At 39.0% G+C, this 18,800-nt stretch overlaps 1 protein-coding gene and 1 pseudogene across 1 annotated transcript in view; both read left to right on the forward strand.

The window, feature by feature from the left end:
- MOGAT1 (monoacylglycerol O-acyltransferase 1) overlaps positions 1-18,800 on the forward strand; it is a 28,339-nt gene that overhangs the window by 2,643 nt on the left and 6,896 nt on the right. The window contains exons 2-5 of the mRNA XM_061205356.1: positions 14,073-14,251; positions 14,606-14,810; positions 17,326-17,500; positions 18,057-18,256. Coding sequence (XP_061061339.1) covers positions 14,073-14,251; positions 14,606-14,810; positions 17,326-17,500; positions 18,057-18,256 — 759 coding nt within the window. The remainder of the gene's footprint in view (positions 1-14,072; positions 14,252-14,605; positions 14,811-17,325; positions 17,501-18,056; positions 18,257-18,800) is intronic.
- Positions 10,104-10,687, forward strand: LOC133100866 (oligosaccharyltransferase complex subunit OSTC-like; annotated as a pseudogene).

The following is an 18,800-nucleotide window of genomic DNA, read 5'->3' on the forward strand; positions in this document are numbered from 1 at the left end:
TGGGTGGTAGAGCCTTATGTGTCACATGTGAATGGACTAATGACTTAGACATGGCCCACCAGCCCTAATTTGAATCAAACTACAGTGGCTTGACAGACAATTCATTTAAATGCTCTTATTGCATGCATTTGACATTTGTGTTACTAGGAGCATATTATTTTGTATTATCATATATTTTGGAAATTTTATTATGAAAAATTCCAAACATACAGAAAAGTAGAGAAGGGTATAAACTCCCATATACCCATTACTTGGATTTATAATTATTTTAACAATTTGCTATATTAGTTTTACCTATTTTGCAAAAATATTTTAAAGCAAATCACATTGTATTTTAATCCCAAGTACTTTAGTATGCCTATTATAAAATTGTTTTACATAATTATAGTAACATTGTCCTATGTAGCATAATTAACAGTAATTGCTTAAAATCATCTAAACCAAGTCAATATTCATATTTCCTAAAATTGAGCCCCAAATACACTTTTATGTGTGACTTACTTGAATCAGGATCCAAAAAAGCCCCCTGGGTTGCATTTAGTTTTTAATTTAGAACAGTTTTTCCCCCATTTGTTTTCTTGTCAATGAAGCATTGAAGAAGCCAGGTTATCTGTCCTGCAAGATGTGTCACCTTCAGGAGTTCTCTGATTGCTATTTTGTAGGGTTAACTTGTTCCTCAATTCCCTGTATTTCTTCTAAAATGGAAGTTGGAGCTAAAGGTTTGATTAGATTTAGGTGAAACCTTTTTGCAAGTCCTTTTCCGAGGTGCTGCTGTGTGCTCATGTTGCATTATGTCAGAATGCACATAACGTCTAGCTGTCCCATTATTAGTGTCTAAGAGTGGTCAGTGGGTCCAGGTAGGAAGTAATGTGAGGGGTGGTAATTGACATGCTGCAAATAGAAGTTCCCTATTGACCTTTGACCTTTCACCTAGTCTCCATTAATGATCCTTGACCAAATTAACTGTTTTATTTGGGACTACAAAATGGTAATTTTCATATTCTATCATTCGTTCTTCACGTATTAACTAGAATTTATGCCAGGAATAATTTTTCCTCATCATCTAGGGCCATTGATTACCCTACAATTCAATTCTTACAGTAAAGGCAGGACAAACGCTTACCTATTTCTTTCCATTTTAATTATTTTAAAGTAAGGAGTTGATGTAGTATCTCCTTCCAATGGTGATAAGAGAAGTTTTATTAACTATGTATTTTAAAGTCTCTAAATCAAAATCTTGGAATGCATTTTTCTTTCCACCATCAGGAAATGAGTTTAAGCTATTAGCACTTGGGATATATTTAAAAAAAAAAAAAAAGCAGAATGTTTCATTTAGTCATGAAATCAAATACTGTTTCCTTGAGATAAATGTTAAGTGCCTGTCTTCCAATCTTATAACAATGTATTATTTTTAGGTGTGCAACATAATGATTTGATATATGTCTATTGCAAAATGATTTCCACAGTAAGTTTAGTTAAAATCCATTACCACACATAGTTACACATTTTTTTTCCCTTATGATGAGATCTTTAAGATTTACTCTCAGCAACTTTCAAATATGCAATACAGTATTAACTATAGTCACCATGCTGCACATTGCATGCCCAGGACTTATTTATCTTATAACTGAAAGTTTTTAACATTTTGATCAATTTTACTCATTTTGCCTTCCCCCCCCGCCCCCCCCCCCCCCGCATACCTCCACCTTTGGCAACCACCAATCTGTTCTCTGTATCTATGAGCTTGTTCTTTTGTTTTGTTTGTTTGTCCACACATGTAAGATTATGTATTTGTCCTTCTCTGCCTCACTGATTTAACTTAGCATAAAGCCCTCAAGGTCTATCCATGTTGTCACAAATGGCAGGATTTCCTTTCCATGGCTGAATAATATTCTATTTCATATATGTAGTATATATCACATTTTCTGTATCCATTCATCTGTTGATGGACACTAGTTGTTTCCACGTCTTGACTATTGTAAATAACGCTGCCGTGAACATGGCGGGGTGCAGATATCTTTTCCAGATAGTGATTTCATTTCCTTCAGTAAATGCTGGGAAGTGGAATTGCTGGATCACCTATCTTCCAATCTTAATATTCAAGAAACTGAAACATTACTTACTAGCTTGTGTGCTACCAACCTGCTAACTGAAAAGTGGAAAACTGAAAAAGAGAGAGCCAACATTTATTGACCATCTCCTATCTACAACTCCTTGTGGCAGGGATTATTAGATTTATTTTTTTAGGTGAGAAAACTGAAGCTCAAGAGGTATGTATCTTACCTAAGACCATGTGGTGAGACTGTGATCTTTTACTGAATGGGTCTATTTATTTACTTATTTATTTAAGCAGCCTTATTGTGACACTGTCAAACAGTTAACTGCACATATTTATTTTATTTTATTTTTTGGCTGTGCCGTGCGGCTTGTGGGATCTTAGTCCCCCAACCAGGGATTGAACAAGGGCCTTTGGCAGTGAAAGCTCAGAGTCCTAACCACTGGACTGTCAGGGAATTCCCACTGCACATATTTAATGTGTACAGTTTAAGTTGTCACATGCACACCCGAAAAAAATATTGCCACAATTAAGGTAGTGAATATAGCCATCATTCCCAAAGGTTTCTCATATCCCTTTTGTAATCCCTCCTTCCCCCATCTACAAGCATCCACTTAATGTGGTTGCTGTCATTCATAATACTAGCTTGCATTTCTAGTGTTTTATATAAATGGAGACACAGCATATGTACTCTTTTTTTTTGGTCTGGCTTCTTTCACTGAATATAATTATTTTGAGATTCATTCTTTTTGTAGGTGTATTAATTAGTTCATAGCTTTTTTGTTTCAAAGTGGTATTCTAGTGAGTGAATATATTGCAATTTGTTTGTTCATTCATCTATTGATGAATATTTGGGTTGTAGCTATTATCAATAATACTGCCGTGAACTTCTACCTACAAGTCTTAACGAGTGTATACTTTCTTTTTTTTTTTTTAATTTATTTATTTTATTTATTTTTATTTTTGGCTGTGTTTTGTCCCTGTTGCTGCATGCGGGCCTCCTCCAGCTGCGGCCAGCGCGGGCTTCTCATTGCAGTGGCCTCTCCTGCCGCGGAGCACAGGCTCTAGGCATGTGGGCCTCAGTAGTTGTGGCTCGCGGGCTCAGTAGTTATGGCTCGCAGGCTCTAGAGTGCAGGCTCAGTAGTTGTGGCGCACGGGCCCAGTTGCTCCGCGGCATGTGGGCATCTTCCCGGACCAGGGATCGAACCCATGTCCCCTGCATTGGCAGGCAGACCCACAACCACTGCGCCACCAGGGAAGCCCTATACCTTCTTTATTCTTGGGTAAATCTAGGAATGGAATGGTTGATCATGTTATGGTAGGAGCAGGTTTAACTTTTTAAGAAATTGCCAAACTTTCTTCCCAAGTTGTTGTACCAGTTTACATTCCCACCAGCACCATATGAGAGTTCCACTTGCTCCATATCCTTGCCATCATTTGATATAGGCAGTCCTTTTAATCTTTGCAACTTTAACAGGTGTGTAGTGGTGTCTCTCATTGTAGCTTTTGTTCACATTTCCCTAATGTCTAATGATGTTGAACATCTTTTCATGTGCTTGTTTGCCATTTGTATGTTTTCTTTTTTTTAAATAATCTTTTAATTTAGTCTTATTTCTTTTTTTTATATAAATTTACTTGTTTTATTTATTTATTTTTGGCTGTGTTGTGTCTTCGTTGCTGCACACGGCATTTCTCTAGTTGCGGCGAGTGGGGGCTACTCTTCGTTGTGGTGTGCAGGCTTCTCATTGCGGTGGCCTCTCTTGTTGTGGAGCATGGGCTCTAGGCACGCAGGCTTCAGTAGTTGTGGCACGCGGGCTCAGGAGTTGTGGCTCACGAGCTTAGTTGCTCCGCGGCATGTGGGATCTTGCCAGACCAGGACCTGTGTCCCCTGCATTGGCAGGCGGATTCCTAACCACTGTGCCACCAGGGAAGTCCCTGTATGGTTTCTTGGTTGAAGTACCTGTTTAAATCTTTTGCCCATTTTTGATTGGGTCGCTTGCTTTCCTATTATTGAGTTTTGAGAGTTTGTGTTCTTCTGGATACACATCCTGTATCAGGCATACACTTTGCATAGATTTTTTTCTTCCAGTCTATGGGTTATCTTTTGTGTATCTGAAGAGCAGAAATTTTAAATTTTGGTGAAGTCTAACTTATCCATATTTTCTCTATGGATTGTGTTTTTGGTGTTATATCTAAGAAATCTTTGCTTAATCCAAGTTCACAAAGATTTTCTACGGTTTCTTCAAGTTTTATAGTTTTAGGTTTTACATATAGATCTATGATCCATTTTGGGTTCATTTTTGTATATAGTACAAGGTCCAAGTTCATTTTTTTGGCATATGTTTAATCTAATTGTTGCAGCTCTGTTGTTCAAAAGAAAAAAAAAAGCTGTTTTTTCTTTACTGCATTGGCCTTGTGCTTTTGTCAAAAATCAGTTGTCCATATATGTGTGGGTTTATTTCTGGATTATTCTGTACCATTAATCTGTTTATCTATCTTGATGCCATTACCATGTTGTTTTGATTACTGTGACTTTATAATAATTCATGAAATCAGATAGTGTTAGCCCTCAAGCTTTGTTCTTTTCTTCAGAGTTGTTTTGACTATTATAGGTTATTTATTATTTTTTTTAAATAAATTTATTTATTTATTTATTTATTTATTTATGGCTGTGCTGGGTCTTCGTTTCTGTGTGAGGGCTTTCTTTAGTTGCGGCAAGCGGGGGCCCCTCTTCATCGCGGTGCGCGGGCCTCTCACTATCGCGGCCTCTCTTGTTGCGGAGCACAGGCTCCAGACGCGCAGGCTCAGAAGTTGTGGCTCACGGGCCCAGTTGCTCCGCGGCATGTGGGATCCTCCCAGACCAGGGCTCGAACCTGTGTCCCCTGCATTGGCAGGCAGATTCTCAACCACTGCGCCACCAGGGAAGCCCTATTATAGGTTCTTTACATTTTCATGTGCATTTTAGAATTGGTTTGTCAGTTTATATAAAAAGCCTGCTGGGGTTTTCGTTGGAATTGCTTTTTGATTGAGATTAGTTTATAGTTTAATTTGGAGAAAATTGGTGTCGAAAAATGCTGAGTCTTCCACTGTTGATTTTATTTATATCAGAAGTTTTCAACTTTAGAGTATATCTAAGAATCACCTGGGGACTTGTTAAAATGCAAATTCCCCAGAGATTTTGATTCTGTAGGTCTCAGGGAGGGCCCTTAAAATTGTTTTCACTTTTTATTTTGAAGTAACTTCAAAAATAATAATTATAAGATTTTTTTGTAATTTTCTATATTTCTTCATCAAATTCCTCAAATGTTAACATTTTACCATGTTTCCTTTATCTTTCTCTCTCACACATGTATATCATCATCACCATCATCTGAACTCTTTAAGAGTAAGTTGCAGACATGGTCTCCCTTTATCCTTAAGTACTTCCGCACATATTTCCTAATATATATCTCTTACATAACCACAGTACAATTATCCAAATCAGAAAAATAACAGTGTTGCTGTACTATGACCTAATCCAGAGGCCTTATTCCTATTTCAGCGATTGTCCTGCTGATGTCCTTTATAGCAAAGGAATCCACATGTTGTATGTAGTTACATCTTTTTAGTCTCCCTTAATCTGGAAAATTTTGAGGGAGCACATTTTAACATTCACTCTAGTGATTCATACTAGATTCCTGGACTTGCATAAACACTACTGTGCCTCTTTTATCATGGATTATTTCTGTGGTTTTCAGTTTGTAGGTATACAAAGTATTTGTGCTTCTTTTGTCCTTCAGCTTGTAAAGCTTTCTGAAATAGTATGAAAATGGGACTGGTTTCAACTGGATCCTTGTTACAATTTATTTGACTTCATTAGGCAAAGAAATAGGTCCAATAATGAATTCACTTTTAAACAAGAAAAATGCAGATCCTTGGACGGCAGTACTTTTTAAAGGCGGTATGGAGCAGACCCACGTATGAGGAATACTAGGCTGAAAAATTCTGCAAAGTGTTCTGAGATTTGTCTTTTAGCCCCATCTTCATCCTAAGAAACTCTGGGAGGCAAGTTTTCTTAAAGCAGGAATTTTAAAAATTAGAGGAATGTTATACTTACATTCTTATACTCAGCAGATGACACTGATTGATGTTTTGAAATACAATGCCTCAGGAATAAAAAGGAAAAGAATGTGACGTGCTAAAGGATTTTGCTTGCCTCTCAGTTGCTTTCTTTCTCCATACTATGTTAAATGGCTAAAATAAGTATAGAAACAGTTTTCCTAGGGGGAAAAATGAAAACTTCTTGGATACAAGTGGAAAGGATACACATACAAGTTAAATATTTTAAATTATTTCTTCATTGGTCACTGGTCACTACTTAACGCAAGTAAGTAAACTTCCACTAGCTTTCACAGTGTTTTTCTGATGGAGTTTGCTCATCAGATTTAATAGAATCATGTTAAAGATGAGAATATTCTTACATAAGTAGATTTGTTCTGCAGTGTTTAGTTTCTTTTTTTCCCTTCAGTGGAACCATTTTATTTATCTTTTTAAAATAAGTTTTGATTATAAGGTAGTTCATGCTAGTTATTAGAAAAACTGGAAACTGTAGAAGAGCTTTTAGAAGAGACTAGAAAAAAGTCCATATTCCCATCCAGAGATAACTATTGTAAATGTTTTGGCATATTCCTTTCCTCTTGTTTACCTATTTAAAAAAAATTTATTAAAATAATATATGCGCTAGGAAATAAATCAAATAATACATTGGGTTGAGCCATATGAAACTGGTGTTTTTAAAGGTCTCAAGCGGTCAGCGGTGGCTGATAGCTAACATTGATTGAGAGTTTCCTATATGCCATTGTTACCAAACCGAGCTTCGGCTGCTCGCTGCTCGTTAGCCAATAATTCAAGAGGCAAGTGTCAGTAGAAAGGAAAGGTGTTTTTATCAGAAAAGCCGGCAATCTGGGAGGAAGGTGGACTCGTGTCCAGAGACCAGCTCTGAAGATTCTGCTCAGCCATGATAGTCTTTAAAAGGAAAAATGGGGGCGGGAGGATGAATCTCAGTGAATCATCAAGGCAGGAGGTTGGGTTCTGCATCATTCTCCATTGAGTGCAGACTGGCTGACTCTCTTCAGATGTTATCTTGCCCGTGTGATCTGTCTGCAGGATTGCTTAGGGGGACTGTTGGGAGTAGAGAGCTAGTCATTTTTTAACTGCTTAATTCTTCATTTTTACTTCTTTTTATCTAGGAAAAGAATCAGCAGGTTGGGCAAAGCATGGTATGCATCCAGGAGAGCATAAGTCAGGAGTTAGTTTCAATTGCTTAGTGATCTCATTCCTATAACTAGGTTCTTGTAAGGTTAGAGGGAAACAGAAATGGGCAAACAGGAAAGGGGCAGAAGAGCTGCTTCCACCATCATACTATCATTGTTTTTGTTTTTGTTTTTTTTTTAAGTATTCTCCTTTTATTTATTTATTTGGCCACACTGCGTGGCTTGCGGGATTGAACTTGAGCCCTCGGCAGTGAAAGCGTGGAGTCCCAACCACTGGACTGCCAGGGAATTCCTGCACCATCATCGTTCTAATGGCTTTCTGTGTGTTATTTTATTTAAGTTTCACTAACCAATTATTTTTCCATATTATAAATAATACTTTATTAAATTTTAAAAAAACTGATAAAGAAGGAAAACTAAAACCTAGAACTTAAAGGAATTTTTCAACTTATATACATCAGGTCTTTGATTGAAGAAATGCCAAAGGCAAAGTGTGTTGTTAGGATTCATTTACTTTTCAAATTCTGCTAACATCCATGGAGCATTTGCCATGGGTCAAACACTACAATACATTTTCATTTGTACTGTCTTGTATTTTAAGTATCCAGGTTGAATCCCTTGAAGCCAGAACGGTTGGAGGCAGCAGAGGTAGGAAAAGTCCACGTAAGCACTGAAGGACCTTCCACCACCCAAAAGCTGTAGACCTGGCCACCACTCCTTGCCAAAAGTCTTTAGTTCATGAAAAAAGGAAATTTATATCCCTGATTTTGCTGGAACACTTCCTTCTATAAAGCTAGGGATACCTGAAGGCAGCTTTGAAGCTAAAAGTGGGTCATTGGATCGATCATTCCCTCTGTATGTATGAGATTGGAGATGAAGACTTTGCTGCAAATGTAGGGCTCTCTGTGAGGTCCCAACTTGTTCCCAGTCAAATAGCAGTGCTTAACTTATTATGCATTATTATCAATTACATGTATAATTCATACATTTCCCCATCTTTTTTTTCTTTATTTTATTTTATTTTTAAAAATATATTTATTTAATTTTTTTTTGGCTGCATTGGGTCTTCGTTCCTGCGCACGGGCTTTCTCTAGTTGCAGTGAGCGGGGGGCTACTCTTTGTTGCAGTGCACGGGCTTCTCATTGCGGTGGCTTCTCTTGTTGCGGAGCACGGGCTCTAGGCGCGTGGGCTTCAGTAGTTGTGGCACGTGGGCTTAGTAGCTGCGGTGCACGGGCTTAGTTGCTCCGCAGCATGTGGGATCTTCCTGGACCAGGGATCATACCCGTGTCCCCTGCACTGGCAGGCGGATTCTTAACCACTGCGCCACCAGGGAAGTCCCCTCCCCTGTCTTTTAATTTTGGAGATTTAGAAGTATTTAAAGAATAGTTCAGTATACATTCTTTTTACCTAGATTCACCAACTCTTAGGATTTTTCAGTGTTTGTTTTCTGTTTCTATAGACACACACCCAGTTTGTTGTTACTGTTGCTTTTGAACCATTTGAAAGTAAGAAATTAAGTTGTAAAAATCATTGCACTTCATTCCTCAATACTGTAGAATGTGTTTCCTGAAAACAAGGAGTTTGTGCATAATTGCAATTCCATTATCACACCCAAGAAATGTATCATTGAAACAATAATCTTATTTAATACATGGCTCATATTCAAATTTCCCTAATTGTCTTCAAATTTTCCTTTAAAACTAGACCTTTTCCTATACTTTTATTTGTTTTTTCATCTTTGATAACACTGATATTTTTAAAACAGCCCCAGCTAATTATCTTGTAGGATGTCCCCTAGTCTGGACTTGCCTAATTATGTTCTCATGATTAGAGTCAGGTTAGACATTTTTGGCAACAAGGTCACAAAGGTGATGGGGTATATTTCCCATTTGATCATAAGAAGAGGCAAATGTCATTTTGTCCCTTTACTGATGATGGTAAGCTTAGTGACGATGCATACACATTGGCTGAGCCTTTCTGACTTTCAGTACTGTTAAAGGAGTGGGGCATTGCTGCACTATTCACAGTAGCCAAAAGGTGGAGACAACCCACATGTGCATCAACAGATAAACAAATGGATAAACAAGTTGTGATCTATCCATACATGTGAATATTATTCAGCCATAAAAAGGCATGAAGTACTGATATATGTTACAACATGGCTGAATCTCAAAAACTTGATGGTAAATGAAAGCCTACAGAAGGTTACATATTGGATCATTGCATTTATATGAAATATCTAGAATAAGTAAATCCATCAAAAAAGAATGCAGATTGGTGCTTGCCAGGGACAGGGGAAAGGGAAATAGGGAGTAACTGTTTAATGGGTACAGAGTTTTATTTCAGAATGATCCAAGTGTTTAGGACCTAGATAAAAGTGGGAGTTGCACAACAATTTTAATGTACTAAATGCAACTGGATTGTTTTCTTTAAAATGGCTAATTTATGTTATGTGAATTTCACCTCAAAAAAAAAAAAAATAGCGGGAGGCAGCTTCCTCAATGATGTAGGGAAAGTAGAAATCTATGGCAGTTAAGTGAAAATAGAGTATAAGTGATTGGGGGCTGACTTGTGGTTTCTTATCCAGAATGTACCCAAGTCAAGGAAGCTGAAATTTAGGGGAATTCCCTGGTGGTCCAGTGGTTAGGACTCTGCGCTTCCACTGCAGGGGGCACGGTTCCATCCCCAGTCGGGGGACTAAGATTCCCACACACTGTGATGCAGCCAAAGAAAAAAAAAAAGAGCTGTTCCTGGGTGGTGCGTGGGGCTGGCGGCCGACAGCTGCCCCTGCCGCCACCAACATGGAGAGTTTGTACCGAGTCCCATTCTTAGTGCTGGAATGTCCCAACCTGAAGCTGAAGAAGCCACCCTGGGTGCACATGCCGTAGGCCATGACGATGTACGCTCTGGTGGTGGTGTCTTACTTCCTCATCGCCGGAGGAATTGTTTATGATGTTACTGTCGAACCTCCAGGTGTCGGCTCCATGACTGAAGAACATGGGCATCAGAGGCCAGTAGCTTTCTTGGCCTACAGAGTAAATGGACAATATATTATGGAAGGACTCCCATCCAGCTTCTTGTTTACAATGGGAGGTTTAGGTTTCATAATCCTGGACCGATCCAATGCACCAAACATTCCCAAACTCAATAGATTTCTCCTTCTATTCATTGGATTCGTCTGTGTCCTATTGAGTTTTTTCATGGCTAGAGTATTCATGAGAATGAAACTGCCGGGCTATCTGATGGGTTAGAATGCCTTTTGAGAAGAAATCGGTGGATACTGAATTTGCTCCTGTTAATGAAGTTTTAAAGGCTATACCAGTCCTCTGATATGAAATATGGAAAAGGATGAAAAGCAGCAGAAAAGAAACATCTAGTGAAAACATAGGAAGTGTATTATAGCTTGGACTAGAGTGTCTTCTTGGTATCAGAGAGACAAGCTTATCAGTATTTTTTCCTGCTGGCCTATACTGACATACCAATGATGTTAAGTGGCATTTTCTTCTTTTTTTTATTTCTTAAAGAAAATATACTTCATTTCTACAACTATAATATTGAATAAAATAATTATTTTTTACAAACCCCTTAACATTTTTTGGAGATGACATTTCTGACCTTCAGAAATTAATGTAAAATCAGGAAGTGAGATCCCATAAGTTGAGAACTCTGGACAGCTGATCAGCTTTACCTGTGGTGCTTTGCCTTTAAACAGAGTGTGTGACAGTACATCATTTCAGATATGTATGTAAGACTGTTTCCTGAACAATAAGATGTATGAGAGGAGAAGAAATAAATAATTTTTCTAATAAAAAAAAAAGGCAGCTGAAATTTAGGCCTTCAGTGCAACTTGGTTTGTGAATCTAAACAATTTTTTTTAAAGTATCAACATTAGTTTTGAGAGCTGCACAATGTTTTGGAGTAAATTTTTTTAACTTTCTCTTCTGTTTGACCTCCAGTTTAGGAGAATCGTGTTACCTTGGATTGCCTAGTGGGATAAAAATAGAAAATAGAGGTGATCTAGTCACCTAGTTTTTATAGTGTTTTCTGCTTTCAATCCAATTTAGGATCAAGGGATTAAAAAACTATTTTGGTGTTGTTTATGATATGAAATAGAATCTTTATGCAAGATTATGTTATTAGAGAAAAGTTGTTAGAAGCCCAGATATTCAAAAACAAAAGAATTTGAATTAGTACTGACAACCAATGGAATGTTGCTCAGTCATTAAAAATAACACTTGTGGAGAGGTTTTAATGCCAAATTTATAATACCAAGCAGCTAAGATGAGATAATCGTAAGTGATCAAATACAGAATAAAAAATATGTGTGATCAACTGTGTTAAAAAAACATAACCTGTTTGATGGAAAAAAAAAAAGACGGGAAAATTTAACAGTAGTTTTTGTTGGGTGACAGGAATATGAGTGTTATCTTGTCTGCTTCTACTTTTTGCATTCTCCAAATGTATCCTAGTAAACACAGTTATTATAAAAATGGCTCCCATTTGTCAAGCGCTTGCTCTGTGCCAGGCAGTGTAACATCTCTCTGTTTATTCCCCCAACAGTCCTTGGAGAGTGGTGCTGTTATTAGCCCATTTCACAGGTAGAATCGAGGCTCAAGAAGTAAAAGACCTCACCCCAGGTCAGGAAGCTGGTTGGTGGCACATTCCAACATAAGGAGTCCAATTTCCCATCCATGTCTTAACCACTGTACATGCAAAACACATAATGAATGTTAGAGATATGCAGTGTGTATTCACCTAGAGGAATGTGGTTGGGTGAGTGGACCATTGAATTAGTAGCTGGGGGACTTTGTTTCTGGACCTACTCTTGACTCACTCTGTGATTGAAATTAAGTTAATTTGCTTTTGGTCTTAGTTTCTCCACCTTTATAGTAAAGAAAATAAAACCTTTCATGTGCCTGATTCTTTATGCTTATGAACCTGCTTATGTACTTGTAATAAACACATGTTTATGATGTTATGACCATTAGCTGAGGATAGTTTGGTTTTCTAAAAAAAAAAAAAAAAAGTGCCTGGGTTTAAGGATTAGGCAGATCCAGGTTCAAGTCCTTTGGACACTCAAACTCCCTGAGCCTCAGTTTCCACAACTGCAAAATGGGGACAGAACTCTGTACCGTGAGGGTTGCAAGGAGGAGTAAATAAGGTTGCCTATGTGAGACAGTTACTACTCAGTACCTATGCCCTCCCTCCCCTGCTCCATCATACCTCACCTGATCCAGCTTGGGGTAGAGAATAATGAGACCTATTTATGTTTCTTGTAAATGTTTTGCACATTTTAATAAAATTAATTAACAGGGGTACATTGTCAGCGCACAGACCTGGGTAGAGGGAAGCAGGTAAATCAAAATAGAGTGATCTTGGTAGGAATGAGGGCAGAGGGCACTCTTTTGGCCTCACTTCTAGACTCGTGGAAACTTCCAGAATGCAAGAAAACACCCCACTGAACGGTGGAGGGCACATGCTTCCTTAACCTTTCACACACTTTTAACCTTTAACCCACCCTGGAGAGAGCAAGTCAGTCCTCTGATGGGTTCAATTCAGTATTTGGGTTAAATCTATACTGGGAAATTTATTGATTTATATATTTCTAGAAATATAAACATGTGTTCTGTTTTTGCCAAAAAAAAAGCAAACCCAAATCTATACCTACATCTATAACTATAAAACAATAATAGATCAAGGTGCTCTTACTCAGATACCATGATGGATTGTTTGGGGACAAAGCTCATTTTAATAAAGTTGAGAATGGATAGGAGCTTGGGGGACCAAAGTTAGTACTAGATTCGAGACTGTAGCACATAATAAAGAAGAAAGAGGTAATGGCACTCCCTAAACCAATAGTAATAGCTGGCATTTGTTGAGCACTTACTCTGTGCCAGGCTTTAAGTCTTTGTGCTCCTCCCCATTGATACATTTTTCTTTTCATAAATATTTTTTAGTATAACACATACCACAGACATAAAAAGAAAATGTCTAGCTTAGCTTAAGGTATTACTTTAAGGCAAATATTCTTGTCCCTACTGCCCAGGTCAAGTTTGATCAATTCCTGCTTCATCTATTTGAAGCTATATCATTAGGTGCACAAACAATTAGGATTGCTCTGTCATTATGAAATGTCAAGAGAAGTGGTAGGTGAGCTAAGGCGTAGAGTCACTCCTGTGCCATTTCTATCTCTGGCAATAGACTTCTGGGAAATGAAGTTTGTCATTGGAATGTGCCCTCTTCATGGGCACATGCATAATGGCTGCTCAATCAAGGTGAACACTTGTAGTAGGAATTCCTCTGCATTCCTCCTGTCAGCGACGGTTCCTCCATGTATCACGTCGGGGAGATGGTGTAGGGCCATGGGCTTTGAGAATGGACCTTGAATTTAGACAGGTCAGCCACTTACACCTCCGTGTAGCTTGGGCAATTCACTTAACCTCCCTAAGCTGCTATTTTCCCTCTTATAAAAAGAATGTTAGGAGTGCTAGGGCTGCTTCATTGATGCTGTGACTATATGAGGATTAAATTTAAAAATATTTTGGTGGAATCCACAATACAGTACTTGGTATATACTAAATATCCAAGAAGTGTTAGGTCATACTGTACCATTGCTGTCTTGTTACATTACCTCACTTGAACCAAGGTTCAGTTGAACACACTTTGTATATGTTAGATTCCCCCTACCTTGGGCCAATGATTGTACAGTACAGTGAGCAGATGCTAACTGACCCTGATTCCTGAGGTCTTCCCCTTTCTTACAGCACAGGTGTGCCTTGGAGTCATTGTGTTCCTGATCATATACAACTACTGGTTCCTCTACATCCCTTATTTGACATGGCTTTACTTTGACTGGCAAACCCCAGAGCAAGGAGGCAGGAGATCCGACTGGGTCAGAAGCTGGACCATTTGGAGGTACTTTAAGGACTATTTTCCAATTCATGTGAGTAGAATTGTTTTATATAGTATGGTTTTAAGCTGGGAAAAGAATTCATATGTGTTTTTATCACATATTTTTCAAGCTTTTCCCTTTTTAGAGGGAGAGAGCCTACAATTCAGCCCAAGTTACTAAATGGGGTCTAACCTAAATTGACAAAATTTAGAAGGCTGTGTATGAGGGGCTCTGGGTTCAGGAAACGGTTTAAAAATTTGGAAACAGCTCTACCCCAGGAAACGAAAATGAGTCATGTTCTTCATTTTCTCTTGAACATAGAACTAATTCTGAGTCCTTCTGTTTCTTATTGGAAACTAATCAGGGAACATTTTATTTTTTTATGTCAATATAAATGCACTGTAGCTCATCAAAACTTGGGATTTGAATCCAAGTCACAACTACATATTTGGGTTTCACCCCCATGGAGTGCTTGTTGCTGGAGCCTTTGGAAACTTTTGTACAAATTATTCAAACTTCAAGGAGCTGTTTCCTGGCCTTACTGCGTATCTTCACGTGCTTCCATTTTGGTTCCGGTGTCCGCTCTTCCGAGAATATCTGATGAGTAGTGGTAAGTGAAGGCAGATCACTGTTTCTCTAGGGTTCTGGGTGGGCAGGACCACATAGAATGTCCCCTCCCAAACCAGCTGGGTTTACAGTTTCTTAGAGTAAAACTCTAAGGAGATGGATTTGGGAGAACTCAGCACACATAAGTGGGGTTTGAATCCGTGTGCCACGTGTAGAGATAAGGTTAAAGACAACAGGGACGAAAAAGGAGCCTGTCTTAGTTCAGCTGCTATAAGAGAATACCATAGACTGGGTAGCTTGAACAATATAAATTTATTTCTCACAGTCTGAAGGCTGGGAAGATCCGGTGTCTGGTGATGGCCCACTTGCTGGTTTGCAGATGGCCATCTTCTCATTGTATCTTCACATGGTGGAAAGAGAGAACATGTTAGCTCTGTTCCTCTTCCTATAAGAACATTAACCCCGTTCCTGGGGGCTCCACTCTCATGACCTAATTACCTCCCAAAGGCCCCACCTCCTAATACCATCCTATTGGGGGTTAGGTTTCAACATATGAATTTTGGAGGAATGTAAACATTTAGTCCCTAACAGCCCTGAGAAATGCAGCATTTAAGCATGGCCTGAAGAAGGGAAGCCTCAGGAGGAAACTGAGAAGTGTCCAGAGGCAAGTGAGGACTGCCAGGTGTCTGGAAATCCACGAGGCCCTCTTTCCAGTGGAAGCAATGCCTCCAGCTCTGACTCAGGGCACGCAGAGCAGAATGGCCGTGGCTTTGAACTCAGTGAAAGCTCACACCTATTTGGGCTCAGGTTCTCTACCCTCTACCCTACCCTCCTCTGCCTCTTCTCTTCAGAGAGTCGCTGATCATTCAGAATCCTGTCCTAATTTTATATTCCCCCAGTAATAGGAACCCACAGTAAAATGAGCATGTAATTTCCTTCAAGAGATGAAGGGCCGTGTCTTGATAAAACTAACACATTCTTTTTTTTTTTTTTTTTTAACATACAGGATAGCCCATTCTCAAGGCTCTGACCTTTATTTATTTAATAAAATATTTATTTATTTTTGGCTGCATTGGGTCTTTGTTGCTGTGCACGGGCTTTCTCTAGCTGCGGCGAGCGGGGGCTACTCTTCGTTGCGGTGCGCGGGCTTCTCATTGCGGTGGCTTCTCTTGTACGGAGCACGGGCTCCAGTAGTTGTGGCATGCAGGCTCAGTAGTTGTGGCACGTGGACTCTAAAGCACAGGCTCAGTAGTTGTGGCGCACAGGCTTAGTTGCTCCATGGCATGTGGGATTTTCCTGGACCAGGGCTCGAACCTCTGTCCCCTGCATTGGCAGGCGGATTCTTAACCACTGCGCCACCAGGGAAGCCCCACATTCTTATTCTTTTTTTTTTTTTTTTTAAATGAAAGCTTCTTTCTTTCTTTTTGGCTGTGTTGGGTCTTCGTTTCTGTGCGAGGGCTTTCTCTAGTTGCGGCGAGCGGGGGCCACTCTTCATCGCGGTGCGTGGGCCTCTCACTGTCGCGGCCTCTCTTGTTGCGGAGCACAGGCTCCGGACGCGCAGGCTCAGTAGTTGTGGCTCACGGGCCCAGTTGCTCCGTGGCATGTGGGATCTTCCCAGACCAGGGCTCGAACCCGTGTCGCCTGCATTGGCAGGCGGATTCTCAACCACTGCGCCACCAGGGAAGCCCCCCACATTCTTTTATGACTAAAAAAAAGAAAACGGATAAAATCAAGAATGGAAGGAAACAATAAGACATTAAAAAGTGGTTGTCTCTGAAATATGGGTCACAAGTTGTTTGTGTTTTCATTGTTATTCTTTTCCTCCAAGAGTTCATAGTATTTTCCTCCAAGAGTACGTAGTCCATTTAAAATCTGAAAAGGAGTCTTTAAAGTTACTTTTACATGGGAAAGGCTGATATAAAGACTGAACAATTATGTAACTTATGTCTTAAATAAACAATTTACCGAAGTCAAACTAGGCATTTGGGGATCACGCACAGATTTAGCAATTGTTGTAGGTTATTTGTCAGGTGTCTGAATTTTTGAAACCATTTACATTATAAATCCATGTCTGAGAAATAAGAATCCATAAAGAATACCTGAAAACAGACCATTGTGTGTTCAAAAGATCCAGGGCAACTTCTTGGAGGTTATACTGTTTGGTTCTGAGCAAGGATCTGCCAGGATAATGATGAAGACTACCACATACAGCTATGCAGATTTGTGCACTGAACAGCTCCAGGGGGCACCTTTTACTTATAATGCAATATGAGTGGAATCTGTAGAAAGGAGCAGTACACAACCTACCTGAACAAGTGATAGACCTAGTAATAAGCAAGTGACATTTTAAATACCTAACCCTGTCACCTGCCAGAATGTTAGATCTTATTAATGGAACCTATTACCAAAGATTTGGCTATGAAAAAATTATAAACCTGCAAACTGCTCCAAATGTAAGCAGTCTAGGAAATTCTGTGAAATATTTGCTGGTGCCATAGACTATTATGATAAGAGTGTAAAAGGGCAATTAGTTAACGCCTTTTGTTTTATTCACTAAGGGCCAGTCTCAGTTTCCAGGAGAAGTGTGTCTCACGTGCTAAGCAAGGAAGGAGGTGGAAACATCTCAGTCATTGTACTTGGGGGTGCAGAGGAATCACTGGATGCCCATCCTGGAAAGTTCACTCTGTTCATCCGCCAGCGGAAGGGATTTGTGAAAATTGCTTTGACCCATGGGTAAGTGGCTTTTCATTTCAGGCAACTGGGTCAGGGAAGTTAACACATTATTAAATGAACACAAAGAAGTAAAGTAATTTTTCTGGCCCTTAAAGACGGAGCTCCTAATCGGCTTCCTAATGAAAGCAGATGTGGATGTTTATGGGGAATGAAATACAACCTTCCCACTAAGGTAACTCAATGTCATGGCATCCAGCCATTCAACTTGTCTATAAGAGGAAAACAAAAAAACACAAAATTTTATATGCACAGTATAAATTCCCAGCCAAATGAACAAATGAACCATGGCCAAAACCGCAGATGACAAAGAAGCTTCCTGGAACCTTAATTTTCTATAGCATAAAATTCCACAAATCACTAAGACTGCTGAGGTACCTCCCCAAAGGACCTCAGGTATAAGTCAGTTTCAATGTATGGAATATGAACTTAGCGCTATAGGGAGGCTTGGGAACATTAAAGAATTGTTAGGAATCTGTTGTAAAAGTCAGCTGGGCTAAATGAAATATTTAAATCCTTTTCATTGAAAGTGCTTATTCTTCCTCCTTGTTATTTGCAGTGCTTATTTGGTGCCAGTGTTTTCTTTTGGTGAAAATGAACTATTTAAACAAGTTAGCAACCCTGAAGGCTCATGGCTTCGAACTGTGCAGGAGAAACTACAGAAGATCATGGGATTTGCTTTGCCACTGTTCCACGCCAGAGGAATTTTTCAATACAATTTTGGCCTAATGCCCTATAGGAAACCCATCCACACTGTTGGTATGTACATCAAAGACTCGAGGCTTGTTAAACTGAGTAAAAAGGATTACCTTACTTTGAGCTATGTTTATTGTTACTGAAATAGCTTTGAGTAAGAACTTCCTAAAATAATAATCCTATAGGTGTTATTTGAGCTTCATTTACGGTCTGCCTTTTATTTATGAAATGACTGTTTTCCATTTGAATGGGAATCAGTTATTTTAAAAATATTGCTATTGAACTACAAATAGAATTCAATTTTAGAAATAGAATTTCTAATACTCTATGATGAATCTATTTCTCTGTACTAGCAGATTACAACATAGCAGTTCTTTGAACACGTTACATCAGAGTCTATTAATATGTGGACATTTCTGTGTAATAGATGTCTTCATCATGTTCAGTTCACATAGGCATCAGTTCATACGGCAAAAGCATTTTTTCCCCAACTAGATACATGTATTCTAGTATAGACTGATTTTATCTTTAAAAATGGCACGTGTGGGGGGATTAAAATGGGGGAGGAGGATGATGACCACATTAACCCCAAGCTCCTAATTTATCC

The sequence above is a fragment of the Eubalaena glacialis genome, chromosome 1 (genome assembly GCF_028564815.1).
Source record: "Eubalaena glacialis isolate mEubGla1 chromosome 1, mEubGla1.1.hap2.+ XY, whole genome shotgun sequence".
NCBI classification, from domain to species: domain Eukaryota; kingdom Metazoa; phylum Chordata; class Mammalia; order Artiodactyla; family Balaenidae; genus Eubalaena; species Eubalaena glacialis.